Below are 19,355 nucleotides of genomic sequence, written 5' to 3'. Positions count from 1 at the left end.
ATCCACTTATCAGTGAGTACATATTGTGTGAGGATCTTAACATCAAGTTCTCAAGAGTAGCCAAGAATGGCAATATCCTGTAATACTTATAAATCTAAATGGTTCCATTGACCAACAACTCAAAAAGAGGCAACCCATTCCTAGTATTTGGCATTTCATTTGCTAGCATGAGATGCCTAGCGGACGGGGATACTGTTTCTCTCTTGTACTTTAACTCCATTAAACCTCTTTATATTTGCCTATTTTAAGAAATGCCTATAGCATAATAAGTTTCCATATGATCTTTTCAAAATGCCCATAGTAACAGATTTCGTTCTTAGATGAAGTGAACTGTGGGTACTCAAAAAACCACTCTATCAACTCACCACGCAGCATACTTTCACACGAAATATTGTATATAATGCTAACTACAGAAACCAGAGGAAATCAAATAATAATCTCAGTGCTGAGTGCAGGTTATTTCTCTGACCTGATTATCAAGAAGGTCCAAAAGCCCCCTGCCTAAATGTGCTATAGCCCTTGCCTTTGGTTGTGGATCTGAACTTTTTTTTTTTTTTTTGAGACAGGCTTTTCTCTGTATAGCCCTGGCTGTCTTGGAACTCACTCTGTAGACTAGGCTGGCCTCCAACTCAGAAATTCACCTGCCTCTGCCTCACAAGTGATGGGATTAAAGGCGTGCGACACCATCCCAGCTGTGGATCCAAACTTGAAGGTAAGATCCCACTGCTGAAGATATCACATATCATGGTTGTAGCACACAGAAAAATGAAGCTGATACGGAACTGGAAGTTTCCTCCCTGCTTAGTAGTTTTCACAATGTTGGAAGGTGCTATGCAGCCAGACGGTGGTGTAGTCATCAATGGTGCCATCCAGTGGTGTATCTTATGTACTATAATACTTAGCTGCCATGTAAAATATACCCACTTGTACAACAGTGGCATGACTTTTAGGATGTAACCAATGGTTTTTGTTTGGATCAGAAGGCAGCTTCACGGGAGGGAATTCATGCCTGGTACCATCAGCTGTTCAAAGGCCCAAGGGCTAGGCTCTAGAGAAATTACTACAATTACTACTATTGTTGGACTAAATGGACTTGAATTAAACTGCTTTCTAAATTTTTATGTTCAGCACTCATGAAAGCAGCTTTTGTTTTTTTCAACAAATAGTGACTTCTAAGGCTCATGGTTAATCAATGTACTGAGAAGTGACTGCTGAGAACTTAGTCTTAATTGGGGCAATTATATCACCCCCATGCGTTACAGGGATCATCATGGAAGTGGAGGCAGAAAAATCTAAGAGCTAGATCATGAGAAGAAGGGTTTTGACACACTATCTTCAAAGAATGACATGGCCATTATAACTATGAATTCACAGGTTGCATGCACAAGATTGTGTGCATCCATATTTAGTCATGGATGGAGAAGGGGCTCAGAAAGCCCTAGTCCTCCTTAGGGAAGGCTGCTGATGCTGGGCAAGAGAGAGTCACTCATGGCTAACCTTAAACCCTTGCTCATCTAGACAGCCCTGGCCACAAGACAACATGGTAAGAAAGTAGGATGAGGACCAGTAGGGAAGGAGGGTGATGCCCATGGCCGGCGTCTAAGACAGGATGGGACTGAATGTAAATAGGATGCACTTTATACAGGTAGCAAATCACCAAAGAGTAAACTTAACAAAAAGAAATCTCTAACTTGTAAGATAGATCATTCAATCTTTTCATCATTGTATGTTTTCTTAAAAAACAAGCATCAACACAAAACACTCTGAAGTTGTAGGCCAAATTCTCCTAAAAATTAAGATGAGTAATTTTAAACATTGTTAAAATTCTTGGCCAGTAAAAGTGGTAAGAAAAACAAACAGAGGGTATAATGGGACAGGAGAAGAAAAGAGTAGCTTGTCTGGAAGGAGCACTCTATATACTTTATTTCCACCAGTTACAGGGTTCATATTTTCCAAGATCAGTGTATGGTCTTTGAAAAATCATCATTGATCTCTGCAATATAAATTCATATCATATATTACTATCATTTATAAGATTTCTACATGTGATCAAAGTATGAATTTTGCTAATAAGATCAACTTTGTATCACATCATAGAATTATATATTTTAAATTGCTTAAACATTTAACCCGTCACACCACAATGTAATTTTCCTTAGAAAAAGGAGTAGCTGGTATTCATGTAAACAGTACATCCTGAGATGCAAAGTTTGATAACCCATAACTACCACCTCCAACATGCACAACTTAAAAACGATACGATATGCTTACTTATCTTACATGGAAAGAAACCCATAAGTCTGTTACAAAGGCAGCAGTTTCTAAAAGGCCTCTGTGGCTAACGCTGCTGGAATCACCACTGCAGCCGCTGTCAACTTCCTAGTTGGTTTGAGGTTTGAAGTTGATTCTGTCAAGGCAGACACCAAGTAATTCGACTTGTCCACATGACTGAACAGTCAAGACTCTCAGCCTCTTTGTTCAAATGGCTTGTCTGGGTCAGGATACTATACTGCCAAGTCAGTGAAGACATCAGAGTCCTTTGTGTTGATCTGTGTAGAAATGTTTGCTTTTGTGACATTGAGATAAATGTCATACTGCTGGTCTAGGCCGAGGTAACAGTCACTCATGAGATACAGGGTAAAGATATATCTGAAAGATAAAGACATGATATGTGTGAGTGAGAAGGCCTTTATGAAATGCATCACTGTATATAATATGCAAAAATAAAAAAGTGGGAGATAAAATGTAAATTTGCAGCCACGTTTTAATCTTTATTATTTTATTTATTTACATTTCAGCTCCCCACCCCCGACCCCCAAGTATCTCCCTTCCGTGGGGCCTCAAATCTCTCAAGGATTAGGCACATCTTCTCCCACTGAGGCCAGACCAGGTAGTCCTCTGCTATATGTGTGCCAGGGGCCTCAGACCAGCCCTTGTATGCTCCTGGTTGGTAGCTCAGTCTCTGGGATATGCCAGAGGTCTGGGTTAGTTGAAACTGCTGGTCTTCCTATGGGGTCACCCTCCCCCTCAGCTCCTTCAATCCTTCCTCTAATTTTTCCACAGGGTTCCCCAACTTCAGTCCAAAGGTTGGTTATAAGTATCTGCATCTGTCTTGGTCAGCTACTGGTTGGGCCTCTCAAGGCTTGTGACTGGCCCAACTTGGGATCCTTCTCATGGGGGTGCACCAAGGGCTGACACTATTATTGATGCTATGATGTGTTCACAGACAGAAGCATAGTGTGGCTATCCTCTGACAGGCCCTACCAATCTCTTTTTTATTTTGTGAAGCAAAGTCGGGATTAAGAAGTTAGTTTGAACAAGTATCTAATCATGAGCATTAACAGAGGTGTGGGGAGAAGGTCATTAGCGTATATTCCAATGAACACAGAGTTTTCAGGACAGCAGATCACTGTCACTATCTTGGAACTTGTATAAGGTTCAGCTCACCTTCCAGGTGTTTCAGGAGTAAAGAACGAGATGGAAGCATCATGATGTGTTCGAACAAATCCTACTCGTTTTACAGCCATCAGCTCTCTCTTATCCACTTCTCCTAATATCAAAAACCAGCCTTCATCTTTTAATTTTGGAAATCGAGGAGTAACTGCATGATTCTCATGTTTTCCCTGAAAATCAGAGAAAGAGATAAACTGTTAGAAATGGCTATATTTTCTACGCTGCTGGCTATGGTTACAAGGTTATGCTGTTTCACTAGAAGGCCATAAATCCACACAACTCAAGCTTATCTATCTGGATGTTTTACCATTCTTTTCTCACTTGGTTTCAAACTAACAAATGAACAAGTTAAGAAAAAAATAAAACCCAACTAATGACCCAAGCCCAAGTAGGCAAGTCTCAACAAAGAAACAATAAATATAAAAAAAAACCATGGCAATGTGATTTCTGGGGAAAATGGTCAATTTCAAAATAACAGATTCCAAAGAAAACTAAAGTAAATGAGATACAATGCTCCAAAAGATCGTTTCAGTGAAGGATTCTAGGAATACTTAATGATAGAAAATTCTTGAGGTCATTGAATAATTTTATATCACTGAATACATTAAAAATAATTCAAACAAGCTGCTGAATGAATTAAGGAAGGAAGTACAGGATGTGACAAAGGCACTCAAGTGGGTGAAAAGATTATGAAGATCTGAGTTTGGATCTCCAGTATCCATGTATAAAAAGTTGGGCATGGTGGTACATGCCTTTAATATCAGAACTGGAGAGATAGAGACAAGAGCATCCCTAGGGCTTGTGAGCCAGCTTAGCTATTCAGTAAGTCCTAGGGCCAATAAGAGACCCTACTAAAAAAAGTCACATAGAAAATAAGGTGGGTAGCTCATGTGGCACAACATCCAAGGCCTCCACACACCACACTTATATTGATGTCACCTGTTTGCATATGCACATGCACAACAGTAACCACTTTCTAAAATATAACTCGGGAATTAAAATTAGAGAAGCATGCAAAACAATTACATTCTGTTTTGAAAATTAAGGCACAATAAATCAATTAAATTCAATGAAAATTTTACAAATAGAATGGATTAGGTGTAAGACAGAGTGCCAGAACTACGAGATAAGACAGACAAATTAGAATACTCAGACAATGACAAAAATAATGAGAACATATAAATGAAACACACAAAAATATATGGGATACTATCAAAAGACTAAATATATAAATTAGGGACACAGAAGAAAGGCAAGCTAAAGGTATAGAAAATATATTTAATAAAAACAGTAGATTCTCCAAATGTAGGGGAAGAGATGTCTATGTAGATATATGAGGTATTTAAAATGCCAAACAGATAAGCAAGGACCTTTCCTATGTCATACTATAACTTACATATTAAATATATAGAATGAAAAGAACCAAGTCACTTAAAGTTGAGTGCATCAGGAGAACTGATGACTTCTGAAGAGAAATCTAAAACCCACTAGAATATATAAGAAGCTACTTTAAGTTCTGAAAGACAATAACTGTCAATCCATACCACAATATCTAGCACTTTTCAGAGTCAAAGTAAGGGAAAAGGAAAAAGTTTCCATGCCCAACACAAACTAAAGTGATTCGCTGAGGGAATCTTTGGTGTAGAGGATAATAAATACATCTATGGGAAAACTATAAACCATGCTAGTACAGCAGTTAAACAATAAGAAAGCACTAAACATTACAAAATCAATGAAATGACAGGAATTATTATATACCTTTCAATAGTAACCAAATGTTAATGGTTTCAACTTTCCAAAAGAAAAGAATGGACGACTGGATTTAAAATCAATCCAGGGGCTGGGGAGATAGCTCAGTGGGTAAGGACTTTGCTGTGTAAGTATAAAGACTGAAGTTTTAATGTTCAGGACCCATATAAATGCCTGGTGCCTGTAGCAGCCCACTTATAATCTTAGCACTTAAGCAGAAACAAGGGATTCTTGCAGGTTAACTTGGTAGACGAGCTCAATTAGTGAGTGCTGGGTTCAAGGGAGGGACCTTGAGTCAATATATAAGGTTAGGAGTAATCAAAGAAGACATCCACTATCAACTCCATGTATGCTCATCCCCTAAAAGGTTCATGTATTTGTTGCCTCCAATAAATCTAATTATCAGAGACACACAAACACACACACACACACACACACACACACACACACACACACACACACACACGAGGGAGCTATCAGGTGTGGCTACTGCTGAAAAAAATAGTCTTCTAACTACAATTAATGAGAAGAGGTAAAGAAGGTCACTGTACATTGATAAAGGGAGCAATCCACCAAGGGGATGGTCACCTAAAGGCACATACAGGAAAAAAAAAAAGGAAACACTGCTATGCAAGTTCACAAACAACAACTAAGGGATGCAAACTAATTTCAATATATTAACAGCAGCAGGTGACTTTGGTCAGATCTTCTAAACAAAAGAAACCACCTCCAAAACCACAAATGGACTTAACAGACATGTCGAGAATTTTCTATCAAACACTGCAGATGCTGCTTGTCTCCGAAGACCAAAGAAGAAGACCATAGAAATTAGCCCATGCTATTAGGGCAGGAAAAGAATTATTAATAGAAGAAAACTGAAGTAATTTATTTCATTTTGTGACTAGAAAAGTAAAACTAGAAATCAATAGTAATAGAAATTAAAGAACATATATGAAATCACTGAGAATGAACAACACATTACTGAATCAGAAGATTCTCTGGCCGGGCGTGGTGGCGCACGCCTTTAATCCCAGCACTAGGGAGGCAGAGGCAGGCGGACTTCTGAGTTCAAGGCCAGCCTGGTCTACAAAGTGAGTTCCAGGACAGACAGGGCTACACAGAGAAACCCTGTCTCGAAAAAACTTAAAAAAAAAACAAAACCCCAAAAAGAAGATTCTCTGGCTGAAAAACAAGGAGAAGAATTATAAAGTCACTATAATTGGATGAAATAAAGTACAGCACAGCAGAACCTGTTAAATAAAATTCAAGTGGTTCCAAGAGAGAGAGGAGTTTATATATATATATATATATATATATATATATATATATATATAATATATATCTCCACAATAAAAATCAGAAATATATTAAATAAATGACTTAATAAAGTACCTTAAGGTCTTAGAAAAACAAGAACAAGTCAGTCCCCAAAGTAGATTAGATGGAAAGAATAACTATCAAGACAGAAAAGAATGAGATGGAAATAGAAAAAAAAAATAAATAAAAAAAATTACACAGTGAAACAGAATCTAAGAAAACATAAACCTTACAAATCTTGAGACAAAGTGAGCAATAGAGAAGACCCAAATTACTGAAAATAGGATACTGCAACAGATATCAGTAAAATTCAGCCATACCTAAAAAAAAAAAAAATCCATATTCCAACAGATCTAGAAAGAAAATACAGAAGAAATGGACAATTTTCTTGACATATGACCTACCAAAATTAAACAGTGTACCAATCAATGGAATGGAAGCTGTGAGGGCTAAGATAGTAAACTACACAAAGTCAGGCTCAGATGGATTTCTTGCTGAATGCTGCCAGACTTTAAAAACTAACACCAAGGGTCCTCAAACCATTTCACAAAAGAGACAAGGGCTACTAAGCACGTTCCAGGACCACCTACCCAGGACTGGAAACTGTAAGTTTAGCAATTTATACCATTTATAATTTGCCACAATCCATGATTGAATGTCAATATGGCAATACTTAAAGTTTATTTTGGGATTGATTTCTAAAAAGATCATCTATTGGTTTTGTAAGACAATGACCTTATGACATAAATAAAGTAAGCTCTTTCGTAGACTTCACATTGTTCCAGAGGCAGGCAGTCTTTTTTTTTGTTGTTGTTGTTTTGTTTTTTTAATAACAGTAGCTGTAAATTGTTAGGTTTTTTAGCACAATTAAATCTATTTTTAAAGGGGAATATTAGGGTAATTTCACAATGATTTGATTTTTGTAATTAATGGTATTCTTCATCTAGGATTATTAACAGTCTTCTAATTTGGGATACTTATATAGTCTGAAAATGTTCACAGTAAAGCCTTGCAATGACAGAGGTGGACAATTTATATTGACAATTTGTTTGTGTGTTAGAAATCAAACAAAGGAGACTGTACTAGGATTTCATAACAACACAAAGCCACTGACCATATTGTGTGTGGAATCAGAGAGCAAAAGCTGCTAGTTGCAACCTTATTCATCAGGGCATACTTTTGACCCTAGCAAGGCCTGACTGAACCCACTAGGCTGATAGGAAGACAAAGTCTTTATTTCAGTTATGCTGTCACTTAAGAACAACCTTCCTATACTGCTTGATCTTCTAACACTTAAATGATTTTGGTGTCAGGGTACAGAACAGAGCACAGTAATATACAATAAAAATACTATTCATTTTTTCTCTGCATGGAATTGGCAAAGCTTTCTTAAATGCAAGAAAGCAGGCAGATGCAGCAACCGAGTCTCAGAAAAGCTTAGTGTCTTATTCAGGTGCAGTAGGAAAACTTCAACCTCATCTGCATCTAGTGTACTGTAGGTTGTGCACATCAAGATACTCCAGGACCGTGCTTCTTAAGAATTTAATGACCTTAAAAATCCTGTGGGGCACTAAGGTATCAGATCTCTGAAATTCTGTTTTGGTTACTGTGGAGTCAGGCCAAGGAATCTATACTTTAAAAGCACTCCAGCTGTAAAAATCTGTTTGTGAGTAGTGCTACACAGGCAATGTAAGGTAGATGGATATTCTGGACATAAAAATATGACACATGAGGAGAACTGATTAATTTCAAAAGATTGATGCTCGCTGCTAATGCGACTTGAGAAAGCAGGATTCATGAATGACACGAACACATTAGCAATAGAAAAGATATGTGTGGTGGTGCATGTGAATACTTGGTGTGAAATATTTGAGAATGGAAACCAAATACTACAACCTTTGGAAGCCCAAAATGGACTCTCTGTAGGCTGACTTGAAGCACATACTCCTGATCAGCATGCAACTTGATCCATTTGTTTTCATCCCGTTTGTCTGCTGTCAGAGTTGAGATGGAGAGTTCATTATGTCCTTCAACTAAGTCATCCCATGAGCCTTTAACACTTATGCCAACATTTATCACGGGCAAGTGAGATAAGAAATTCCATGCCTGAATGAAAAAGAAAAATAATAAAGGAACTATTAGTGGAAAATGCAGTGAACAAGTAAGAAATAGTGTGCTTCTAGAAGTCATTCTTCGGACTTGGAGATTAAATCTGTAGCTACAGCTGTTGAAGTAACACAGAGATCCTTCGTACTTTACTCAGCTTTATACTACTAGGATACTGCCAATGATACGACCCATTTATCTACTTAGATTTTCTTAGCTCTTTTTTATACTTGTATATGAGGAAAGAGTATGCTTTCAGTTTTTTTCCTAATCAACTGAAAAGACTTATTACAATCTAAACTTTTATCTTTATTGTAAATCTCATGTGATATTGAGTAACTTTTGGCCATACTAAAAAGTAAGTATGATTAAAAACTGTTTACTGGTAACATTTTTGTTTTAGAGATGTGCCTATTCAGGTATTATGCATGATTTTCAATGTGGAGAGCATTACCTGGAACAATACAGAAAACTTGAAAAGAAACTGATGTCACTATCTTTCATTAAGCAACTTAATGAAACATAATGACAATACATTTTTTGGGGGGGTTCACAGTCTAAATTTATTCTGCATAGTGAAATACTGTAATAGCTATAATTCATAGGGAGTTCTATAAGTCTAGTGGTCCTAGAAAAAATATTTTTTGCATTAATATTCCTACAGTACTTAAAATTCTAACAGTTATTAAACCAACACATATTTTGCCACTTTATTCTTCCTCTTTAAGACACTTGTGAATAATCATTCAATCAGTGCTCAACGATGTAGAATGAATGAATGAAAATCTAGACCCCTGGAAACCATGTTATAAGAAACTCAAAGTGCTAAGGTAATTGTCATCTTTTGTAACGTTTACAATACTTCCTAATGTAGTTTAAAAATTACGTGAGCACTTTCACTTTGGTTTCTTTTGATTTCTTAATGTATATTACAGTTTTTCTTTTAGACTTTAAGAGCTTGTTCACTATGATTTTAGTGCTGCCAAGTGTATGTAATTGAAATAAAGCCCTGCATTTAATTGAAATAAAGCTGTGATGAGCCAAACCACCCTCAGGAATTAAAACAACAACAAAACCAAAGAAAAATATAAACCAAACAAAAACACCACTACCACCATCACCAAAAAAGTTAGTTCAATGAGAATTTTCAGTGTTACCCCCATCCTATAGCTTTTTCTTGTTAATTTGAAATTATGCCTAGAACTAGATTCTGAAATAGCTATAGAATGTAGTTTAAGTACACATGATGGCCAAGTCCATGCCAGAACCCGCAGACATGGAGCAGAGAAACTGCTCTACTTAAGACTGGTTAAAATGTAAAAATGGTCAAGGAGACACATATAAATATCAGTTGGGCACTTACTTAACATGCCAACTTTATTATCATTATTTTTACTTGCATAGTAAAATTAGTTACTGATACAATGCTTTGTTTTTAGCAACTCTATGAATTTTATTCTACAATGCTCTTAAAAGTCCTATCTGGATTTTACACGTATTAAATCTTTTGTAAGTATTTATTATTATTTTCAGGCTATAATGAGCACACATTTATTTACTGAGTGTACATATATATATATATATATATATATATATATATGAGTGTGTGTATGCATATATACGTAGGTATATATGTGTACATATAAACAGCTATCATCTATCTACTTATCTATCTACCTATATCGCATGAACTATTTTTAAAGAAACTGCTCAGACATTTCAATACCAGCCAAACATATTTATCTGAGGATTAATCTTCATCTATTGAATCAGGCAAGATCACTACCATGCATACAATTATTTAATTAGCAGCCAAATCCTCTGCCAGTCAGCAGCCGTTCCAGGCATACTGATGGGGTAGGAGATGCAAATCTCACAGTCGTACTGCTTTTTCTCATTACTACTGCAATTAGCACTTAAATTGATGCTTTAAACATACTAATTTCTGGAATAATTCAGGATTTGTATGTTACCTGGGATCGCCTCACTGCAGAGCCGACACCAGATTGCTCTGCAAATTGAAGCACTTTTGAGCCAAATAACCATCATCATATCAGACAGAGCCAATTTGCATTTGGTTTTAAAGATAACAGAATGGCAATTTATGCAAATAAATTAAGTAAGTTTACTTCTGAGTTCTCCCTCAACTAATTATAACAATGTCCTAATTTTTCGTCACATCTAAAACTTGGCTTAAAATGTATGTTATTTGAGAAATCTGTTGTTGCTAACAGTAGTCTTTTTTGAATTCAAAGATGTTTTTATTCATAATTTTGATGATAATTTAGTTAGAAAGATAGACATTTATTATGAATATTCAAGTAATGATTTGTGTCAATTTGGGGTTCAACAGAAACTGAACAGTCAATCAGACATTTATGACTGTTACCAAGTCTTGCTTTAAAGTTTCGCTTTGAAAATAAAAAAAAAAAAAAAAGAGACATGGTCTCTCAATACCTGGTCAGTAAGTTTTAGATCAATACATCAATTATGAAGAACTCCTGAATACTTACTTTACAACTTCAGGATAAAATGCTCATGACTTAAAAGTTTAGACAGACAACTATTTCCGGCATCATTCATTCATGGTTTTGGTTTACAAAAGATTGGAGAGATGATTTACTCTGCCTCTTACAACATCAACTTAACCCTCTATATAAGTCATGCAGTTCACAAAAAGAGATTGTTTGAAAGAATATCTTATAATCTATGAATAAATATTGATTAAAGTAAGACATAAGACATAAACAAGTAGTTGAAGAGATTTTATGTATATTGAGGAACACCCCCCAAATGAAATTCAAAGTCTTTGCTCTCTGTAATTATACCATTATGTTTCCGTAAGAGAAGAAAACTTTATATGTACAGTAAAATATGGCAAGATACAACAGTCTGAAATGTAAACTGAGGTAATATCCACTGGCCTTGTGAGGCATCACAGCTTACACAACACCACCTGTGCGTACTGTGTGCCCAGAACCAGTGAAGTTGTGAGATGGAATAGTGGCGAGCACAGCCTGGAGCTCCTCAGATGCATTCAATGTTTGATCTTCAATTGGTTTTTGATCATTATATATTCAGAAGCTCTTTACTGTTACCAATTTTTTTATGATCCCATTGTTGAAAAGGCCGAGTTCTTGGTAAACACTTAATATGAATAGGAACTGGATATACCTGCTTTGTTTTTGCAGGCTGTAACTCTTTCTCTACCATGGAGCTGAACACATGGTCCTTCCCTTCACAGGCATGGATCAGCTCAGGAAGGCACTCAATGGATGTTCGGCACTTAGCATGTGGGCTCTTTACAGGTGGCTTCCATTTCCTATAAAAAATATACACCAATAAAATAATTCTTTCATAGTCAGATGATGATAGTGATTTTAACAGCTTCTTTAAAGTAAATGTACATTTTGTAGGCCACTATGCTAACTTTTAAATACCACACAGTATATTCTCTAAGCTATCACTACCACTAAGTGAAATGTGAAATCTAAGTCAACCATGAGTTCAGTAAATATTTAGGTTTTACAGACAGTGGGTGTTTACATGAACACATGCCACCTAGATCTTACTGATACGACAAAGATAAAACCTAAATCACACTCATACTCTTAAGGGTCTCTAGAAATCTGGACTGAATTTGCTAGGCTCCAGGTAGTTCCCCTAATGGACCACTGGGTCTCTCAGTATGCCTCCTCTGTTGCTGAAACTTAGGTTCTGTAACATTTAATGATGCAGGGAAAGAATCCTGAGACAGTCACGCCACATATGGGTGTCCTCCACCTCTTACCACTTGCTACTAGTATGCACTAAGCAATTTGTACTTCAGGGATATCAATCACATGGTAGATTCACCTTGGAGTTATGGGGCCCAATATATTTGACTGAAAAGAGACTTTCCTTAAGGAACTTCGTATATGCTGTTTTTTATTTTTTGGACAGAGTCTCTTGTTTAGGTTAACCTTCAACTTGCTATGTGGCTAGGGATGGCTTTGAACTCCTAATCTTTTTGTCTCCTATTCACGATTGCTGTGAACTAGCAGGACTGATTTACGCAGTACTGCGTATGGCAAGCACTCTTTCTTATCAACCGAGTTACATTTCTATCCATGCCTGAGGATTTGTTCTGTTTATATTTACAAGTATCTGACTGCAACCCCTTTCCCAGCTGATAGGTTTAAAAATGAACATGATGGCAAGTCCGAAGCGGACTGTTTCGGTGATTGCATGATTACAAAACTTCATTTTGGCTTAAAAGTGTCTCTCAACTTGTGTGAAACATTGGTGTGAAGGAAATATTTCATTTAACCTCTGCCAACACTCATGATTATGTATTGGTTTTTCCCCTCTGGCTAAAGTGTTTATATTATTACATGACACCTAAGGGTAAGAAGTTTGATGCTAACAGAAACTCTTTTTTTTTTTTAAATGCACATTTGAGCTCCTAGAATATAAAACAACATTTATAAACATTTTATAGATGTACAATTTTCATTTGAAAACAGATTCCTGATGCCTTAATTCTCTTATATAATAACTGAAAATTGAAATTTGTGTTTGAATCACAATGTATGTTATCAATGCTTTCTTAAATAGAGGCTGATATTGTTAAGGGAATACATTCAATTGAAACAGACAAAACTAACCAAAGCTGCAAAGGGGAAAGATTTAAATATGAAGAAGTTAAACTTGCTGTTCATCTTGTGTTGAAAATCCAATTTCAAGGGAGGATATTATCACAGAGCCCACACTTTTCTCCCTCTGCAAAATCATTATTTTCAACCTGCAAGAATTAATGTTTTAGGCACCATGTGAAACTGTAGTGGTTCTAAGCACTTAAAGAAGAACACTGCCTTCCTTCATGGCTGGTGTGGAACACAGCTCAAGCATGGCATATCTGAACCACTGGTCGGATTTTAGCAGCTCCTGTCCCTATTCCAAGAAAAACCAAACCAACCCAAAAAATAGGACTGTTTTTAAATTAAAATAATTACCCCAAAAACCAATTACCTGAAAAGGTGAAGGTGGTGCTGCTCTATGTTTGGTATTGTGAGAAGAGAAGAGTCCCTGAGCCATCGGCCTTGGATCACCATCTGAATCAGGTGGGTGATATTCAGGACGGTCACTAGCCATCCCTGACTTGCAGCCACATCCAGCATTGCCTGGATAGGGAAGATCATGCAGCAGGTATGTCAGGACACTTGCTCTCTCCAGTAGAAATCATGTTATCTTTAACAACAACAACAACAACAACAACAACAACAACAACAGCCACAAGTAGGAAAATCAAGTATTATATCTTAAATTCCTATGTATCAGAATAGGTCCTAAAAAGCAAGCTATAGCCGAGTCCAGGAACAAACTGAATCCCCCACAGGAGGGTCAAATATAAACATTGAAGAAGTGAAAAAAGTTTCTTCTCCAATAATAATAAGAAAAATGTGTACTTTTTGAGTAAATGCTCACATAATTCACTGAATCAAGAGCATTTAAAATGTAAATTTCAGTCTTTCAAATATAAAATCAGTAACTGGGAAATAGATTTTCTTATTGAAAATATATTTTCCTGAAAGAGCAGGTTAAAGATATAGGCTGATTCTTAATGACAATATAGCACACTGTATGAGTAACTGCTTGTGGTTTATGTGCAGTGATGGAAGCTATCAATATTAGTCTATACATCTAATCTAATGTTTTATGGACAAACAAAAGGCTGCATTTGCTTAAGGCAAAACTAAACAGTGAAATCTTATTTAAACAGAGGAGAAGTTTACACAGGCAAAGTGATTTCAATTAAATTAGATTCTGCAGAATGCTGACTGAGAGACATGTAAGTTAATATATTGGAAATTACATTATACAGTTTTAGGATTTTACTAACTTGTTTTGGGATATAACTAGCAAACTATTATAATGACATTTTAAAAGTAAATATCCTCCCGACAGTAAGATATAGTAAAATGTTGTACAAAATCTACTGTTTTTAGAAATTATTGTTAAGATATGTGCCATGCTACCACTCTGTGATCTCAGTGTGCACATATTCGTTCAAGATTTAAATTTCCATCTGTGTTCTATAATTTATAAAAAGAAAAATAATTAGAAAAACTGGTCAAGTTAAATTAACAATCTTTTATGTACAGTACAGGGAAATGGACCAAGGTCTCTGGATATGATGCTCAAAGGTTTTATGGGCACAAAGAGAAAATATACAACATGAGAACACTAGGACCCAGCAGCTGTCTGCTGCATAAAGGACAGTAATGAACAGAGACTTAAACATCATAAAACAGTACTTGCCCCACCCTCCAAAGCAGGTATTTCATCTTTTTGATGTCCATTTCTATACAGGGTGAGGGGAGTAGAGGAGAGGATCTTGCATGGTCAGGAGCAGATTCATGGTCTGGGTAGCAGGAGAGTTTTGCAATTACAAGAAATCAAGGGACAAGGTAAAAGACTAATCCTGTTGTGTAGGACCAACTAAAAGAAGTCAGTCTGGTTCTCCTGTGGAGTGGGAAGTCCATGCTACTTCAGAGGTCTATAACTGACAGGGCTAAGGATGGAAGATTGAAGGAGCTTAGGAGCATGTGAGTGGACAGAGGAAGGACTCTGTCATGCTATCTTACAGTAATCTCAGGTAACGTCAGAGTTCATCACAGATGTATGATAGCCAACCACAGAGGGTTACTTTGGCACACTGAGGAGACACAGCTACAATGATTGTGAGTATAGAGAAAAACATGGATGGGGTGAGTTTTTGCAAGATGTTCTCTTAACAAGTTGGAATTCATTTTCATTGACTGTCATGTTTTGTTATGGTGGAATGAAAATGTGATTTCTAGCAATGTATTTATTTTTATAAAATTGGACAAATAAAACCATATCATAGAATCAGTAAGAATCTCGGTTATTTACTGAAGAGGTGAACTGGGAGTTGACAAAATAATTTTTGGACACATTTTAATGGACATGAACTATGAAACCAGGTGAGCTATTTAAGTGAAAACAAGATTCACAGGGAGTACAGGCTACAGGAGACCTCAGAAATTTAGGACAGAAGTGGGCAGTCAGAAAGTTGTAACAGGCAGCACTGCTAATAAAGACATCAATACAAGAGTAGGGGTAGAGGCAAGACCAGCAAGATAGGAAGGATGACACTGGAGGCCATTTAAGTGCCCTCCAAGACTCTGTGAGTAACTTGTGATTAGAATAGACATTTGCTAATGCTTGCTATTTATCAAACAGTCTATTAGCAATTACTTTTAATTATGTGCATTTTATAGATAAAAAGTTTGTTGCTCAGAGAGAGGAAGAAACATACCTAAGACTATAATGTTTTAGAAAATACGTGTGGTTAGGGTTCAAGTTGTGGGGAGCTTGGCTCCAAAGGTATTACTGTAATTAGTGTAGTACAAAGCCTATGAAATTCAGAATAAAGTGGAGGATGTGTAGATTTAAGTGGTACTGTAATTCAGTACAACAGATATGAGGAATGCACATATCGGATCAAATGGAACTTCAAAGATGTTTCTCAATGAAAGCAAATAAAATCTTGTTTCAGTATTTGTCACAGAATGGTTCCAGGATCCATGAAAGATGCCAAAATTTCTGGATATTTAAGTTTCCTATTTAAAGTGGTAGTGTTTACATACAAGATAAGCATATGCACCTGTATGCCTTAAATCACCTGCAGATGATTTAGGATACCTAATAGACTGTATTGCTTAAGTAATGACAAGAGAAAAAAGGCTATGCCCAGCACTGATGGAATTCTTCCAAATTTTCAGTCTATGGCAGGCAGAATATGCAGGTATGGAAGTGGAGAGTAAGAAGGTTGGTGGGGCATATAAAGTTTGCATGACCAATGGGCCTCTCTTTCCACTGATGGCCGACTAGGCTATCTTCTGATTCATATGCAGCTAGAGACACGAGCTCCGGGGGGTACTGGTTAGTTCATATTGTTGTTCCACCTACAGGGTTGCAGATCCCTTCAGCTCCTTGAGTACTTTCCCTAGCTCCTCCATTGGGGGCCCTGTGATCCATCCAATAGCTGACTGTGGGGGAGTGTGTGTGGGACTTTTGGGATAGCATTGGAAATGTAATTGAAATAAATACCCAATTAAAAAATATGAAAAAAAAAGATTAAAAAAAAAAAAAGAAGGTTGATGGGTACAGACTTCAGTGCAGTTCACTGACACTTGGCACTTGTTTACAGCTGGTGTGTTATGACAGACACAGCCCAATGGTTTAGACCTGTTCTAATTGCAAGATTCTGGGAAAATTAGTTAATTATCAAGGCTCATTTTCTACATCTGAATAACTGAACTTGATCTGTCCCTTTTTTTTAGGAGTTCTACCTTCTGTATACAGATGTACTATCCATTTGTTTTAATAACATTCAATTTCTAACTTTTCTGGTAGACTCTACTGTTTCTAAGGCCATGTTCAGTAAACAAACAAGCTAGATAGACCATCCTGCACTCAGGGAATGAGGGTTAGTTACTATTGATGAAGTGTGTGTAAGGGTTTCAGAAGAGAAGGACTTTTCTTGATCATAGGAGATCTCACAAAGCAAATCAGAGGATTAGAAAGGAAATCTCTGCAGACTGAAGGTAATGAATGCTGCTTGCTAGGAGGAAAAAATGCAAGGGAAAAAGAAAATATTTAGAAGAACTGAGTAGAATCAATTATAGAAAAAAAATCCTGTAATAGCCCTGTTTTCAACAGCATGACTCTGTTGTGGATTCAACAGTATTTGGATATTATGTCTTGCAATAATGAGTAATTTTGACCTGAAGGCAGAGAATTCAGATGTTGATAGTTACCAATGATGGTACAAGACATTAACATTGAATTGGCCAGTTGAGGTACAATCATAAGGGGCCAGAGACTAAGGCTAAGAGAACAGGAAGGGGAGAAAAAAAATTCCTGATTACAAAACCAGAAATGCTCAGTCAAGTTGACTGATAAAGACACTGTGAGACAAGGGATACAAATGAGATCAATCAGCTTCTGGGTTTGGTAGTCTGACATCATTCATGTGCAGGAGTGTGGATTGCAGGTGATTATGATGTTTAAAAAACAACTGTTGAAGCCACTATGATGGACCTGAAGATGGCAACTTGATGCTATGAATACTATTTGAGGAAGGTGGGGGGGAAAAGATTTCATTTAGGAAGCAGATAAAAAAAGAAATCTAATTCATTTCTAGCAGAAGCTGGCTCCCTACAAGGAATTGGTTGGAGACACAAGAGGAGGCTAGCTTTTATCCCTGCAGGACAGGAAGAACTGTTCAATGTAAGTTTCAGAAAAGAGAAAAATGAATTAGGCAGAATTCTCCTGTGTCTACCTATGTCTGAGTGAGGGTGCAAGACCAGAAAGAAGAAGATGAACCAAAGAGGCAGACCCCAGAAACGACTAAGTATGCATACCAAAGGCATTTCATCTTCAAGGATTTCTGAAGTGATTCATGGCATGCAAAGGTAAAGGAAAACAGAATGAACAATCTCTAGAGGAAAATTTGTCTAGTTGTAGGCATGCTTTAGGATGTGGACCTCATGGCCTCAACATTTACTATAAATCTACCACAGAATTCCCTAATCTTCTCAGGTTTGATCTGAACAGTTAAACCCAACTTTTTATAGTGGCAGGAAAAACCCATTTTTCCAAATCTACTAATATTTTTCATTTCATCTTCTATGACTGTAGACTATACTTTAAACAGCAAACATTTAAGTTTATCCAGTAATATTGTTAAAATACCCAAATAGTGAATTATATAAAGCCATATTGTGTGCAAACATTATGATGAAAATATTTGAACAGTATTATACAAAATATAAAACACATTCACAAATAACTCCATTAAATCCTTACCAATAGCAACTGTGAGACCAACAGGAAAACAGAAACTTACAGAAGGTCACTGAATATGGAATAACACCCACAAGAGTGACAGAGATAATTAATCCAATTTTTTCAATTCCAGACCCATGCTCTCTGCGTGAAACTTCACTACCTCTGCTGACTTACACATATGCTGTCTTATTTCAAAAAGGATTTCAGTTGGCTCACATCTCTTCTTTCCCATACATAGAAAATGAACATTAAATTTAAACAAGATGATATCATTAAGTAATTACTGTCTTTATGAATAAATTTTGATAATATAAGTTTTGAAAACAAAACATTTGAATTAGTTTTAATTCATATAGCTATATCTCAATGTCTGCTATTCAGGCCTTTACATTTTTTGAAACAAAACTCATTCTGGAGTAAAATAATCCAAGATAAAAATAGAAGGCACTAACACAACCTAACAAACACAACCACTGACATTTATACTTTAAACAGAATAATAAAAGAAAAGTAAAAGTGCAAGGTCTACTACTAAAAATTTCTCCCCAAACCTAAACTTTATTTTTTTTAAGAAATCTGTCAGTGTCTGGGCTGCAAAATGTGCACAGGGTCCAGCAATGTGATGCTCCAACCCTGTGCTCCTGCCGCAGCACTCTGTAGACCTCATCTTGTCCTTGATTCTTCCTCCCTGTAAAAAAATCTTTCTCCCTGTAACATCTCTTTCACAGTCGAGATCACAAGCGTACTGAAATCACTAGGACCACAGCTGAAATGAAAGGCCATGTTGCCACTTCTGCCCAAATTAAATAACATAAAGATAGTTTTCTCTTATTGGATTTTAAAAGATTTATTGTATTCAGAATGAAAGAAAA

General features: G+C 36.5%; 1 protein-coding gene across 1 annotated transcript in view; it reads right to left on the bottom strand.

The window, feature by feature from the left end:
• Positions 1–2,059: 2,059 nt before the first annotated feature.
• Positions 2,060–19,355, bottom strand: part of Ascc3 (activating signal cointegrator 1 complex subunit 3) — a 282,052-nt gene continuing 264,756 nt past the window's right edge. The window contains exons 38-42 of the mRNA XM_021173819.2: positions 13,636–13,787; positions 11,800–11,947; positions 8,416–8,625; positions 3,448–3,623; positions 2,060–2,649 (exon numbers count right to left, since the gene is read on the bottom strand). Coding sequence (XP_021029478.1) covers positions 2,505–2,649; positions 3,448–3,623; positions 8,416–8,625; positions 11,800–11,947; positions 13,636–13,787 — 831 coding nt within the window. The 3' untranslated portion in view covers positions 2,060–2,504. The remainder of the gene's footprint in view (positions 2,650–3,447; positions 3,624–8,415; positions 8,626–11,799; positions 11,948–13,635; positions 13,788–19,355) is intronic.

The sequence above is a fragment of the Mus caroli genome, unplaced genomic scaffold (genome assembly GCF_978045245.1).
Source record: "Mus caroli unplaced genomic scaffold, Mus_caroli_1 scaffold_9, whole genome shotgun sequence".
NCBI lineage: Eukaryota > Metazoa > Chordata > Mammalia > Rodentia > Muridae > Mus > Mus caroli.
The sequence above is the reverse complement of the archived record's forward strand: the minus strand, read 5'-3'. Positions and strand labels throughout refer to the sequence as shown.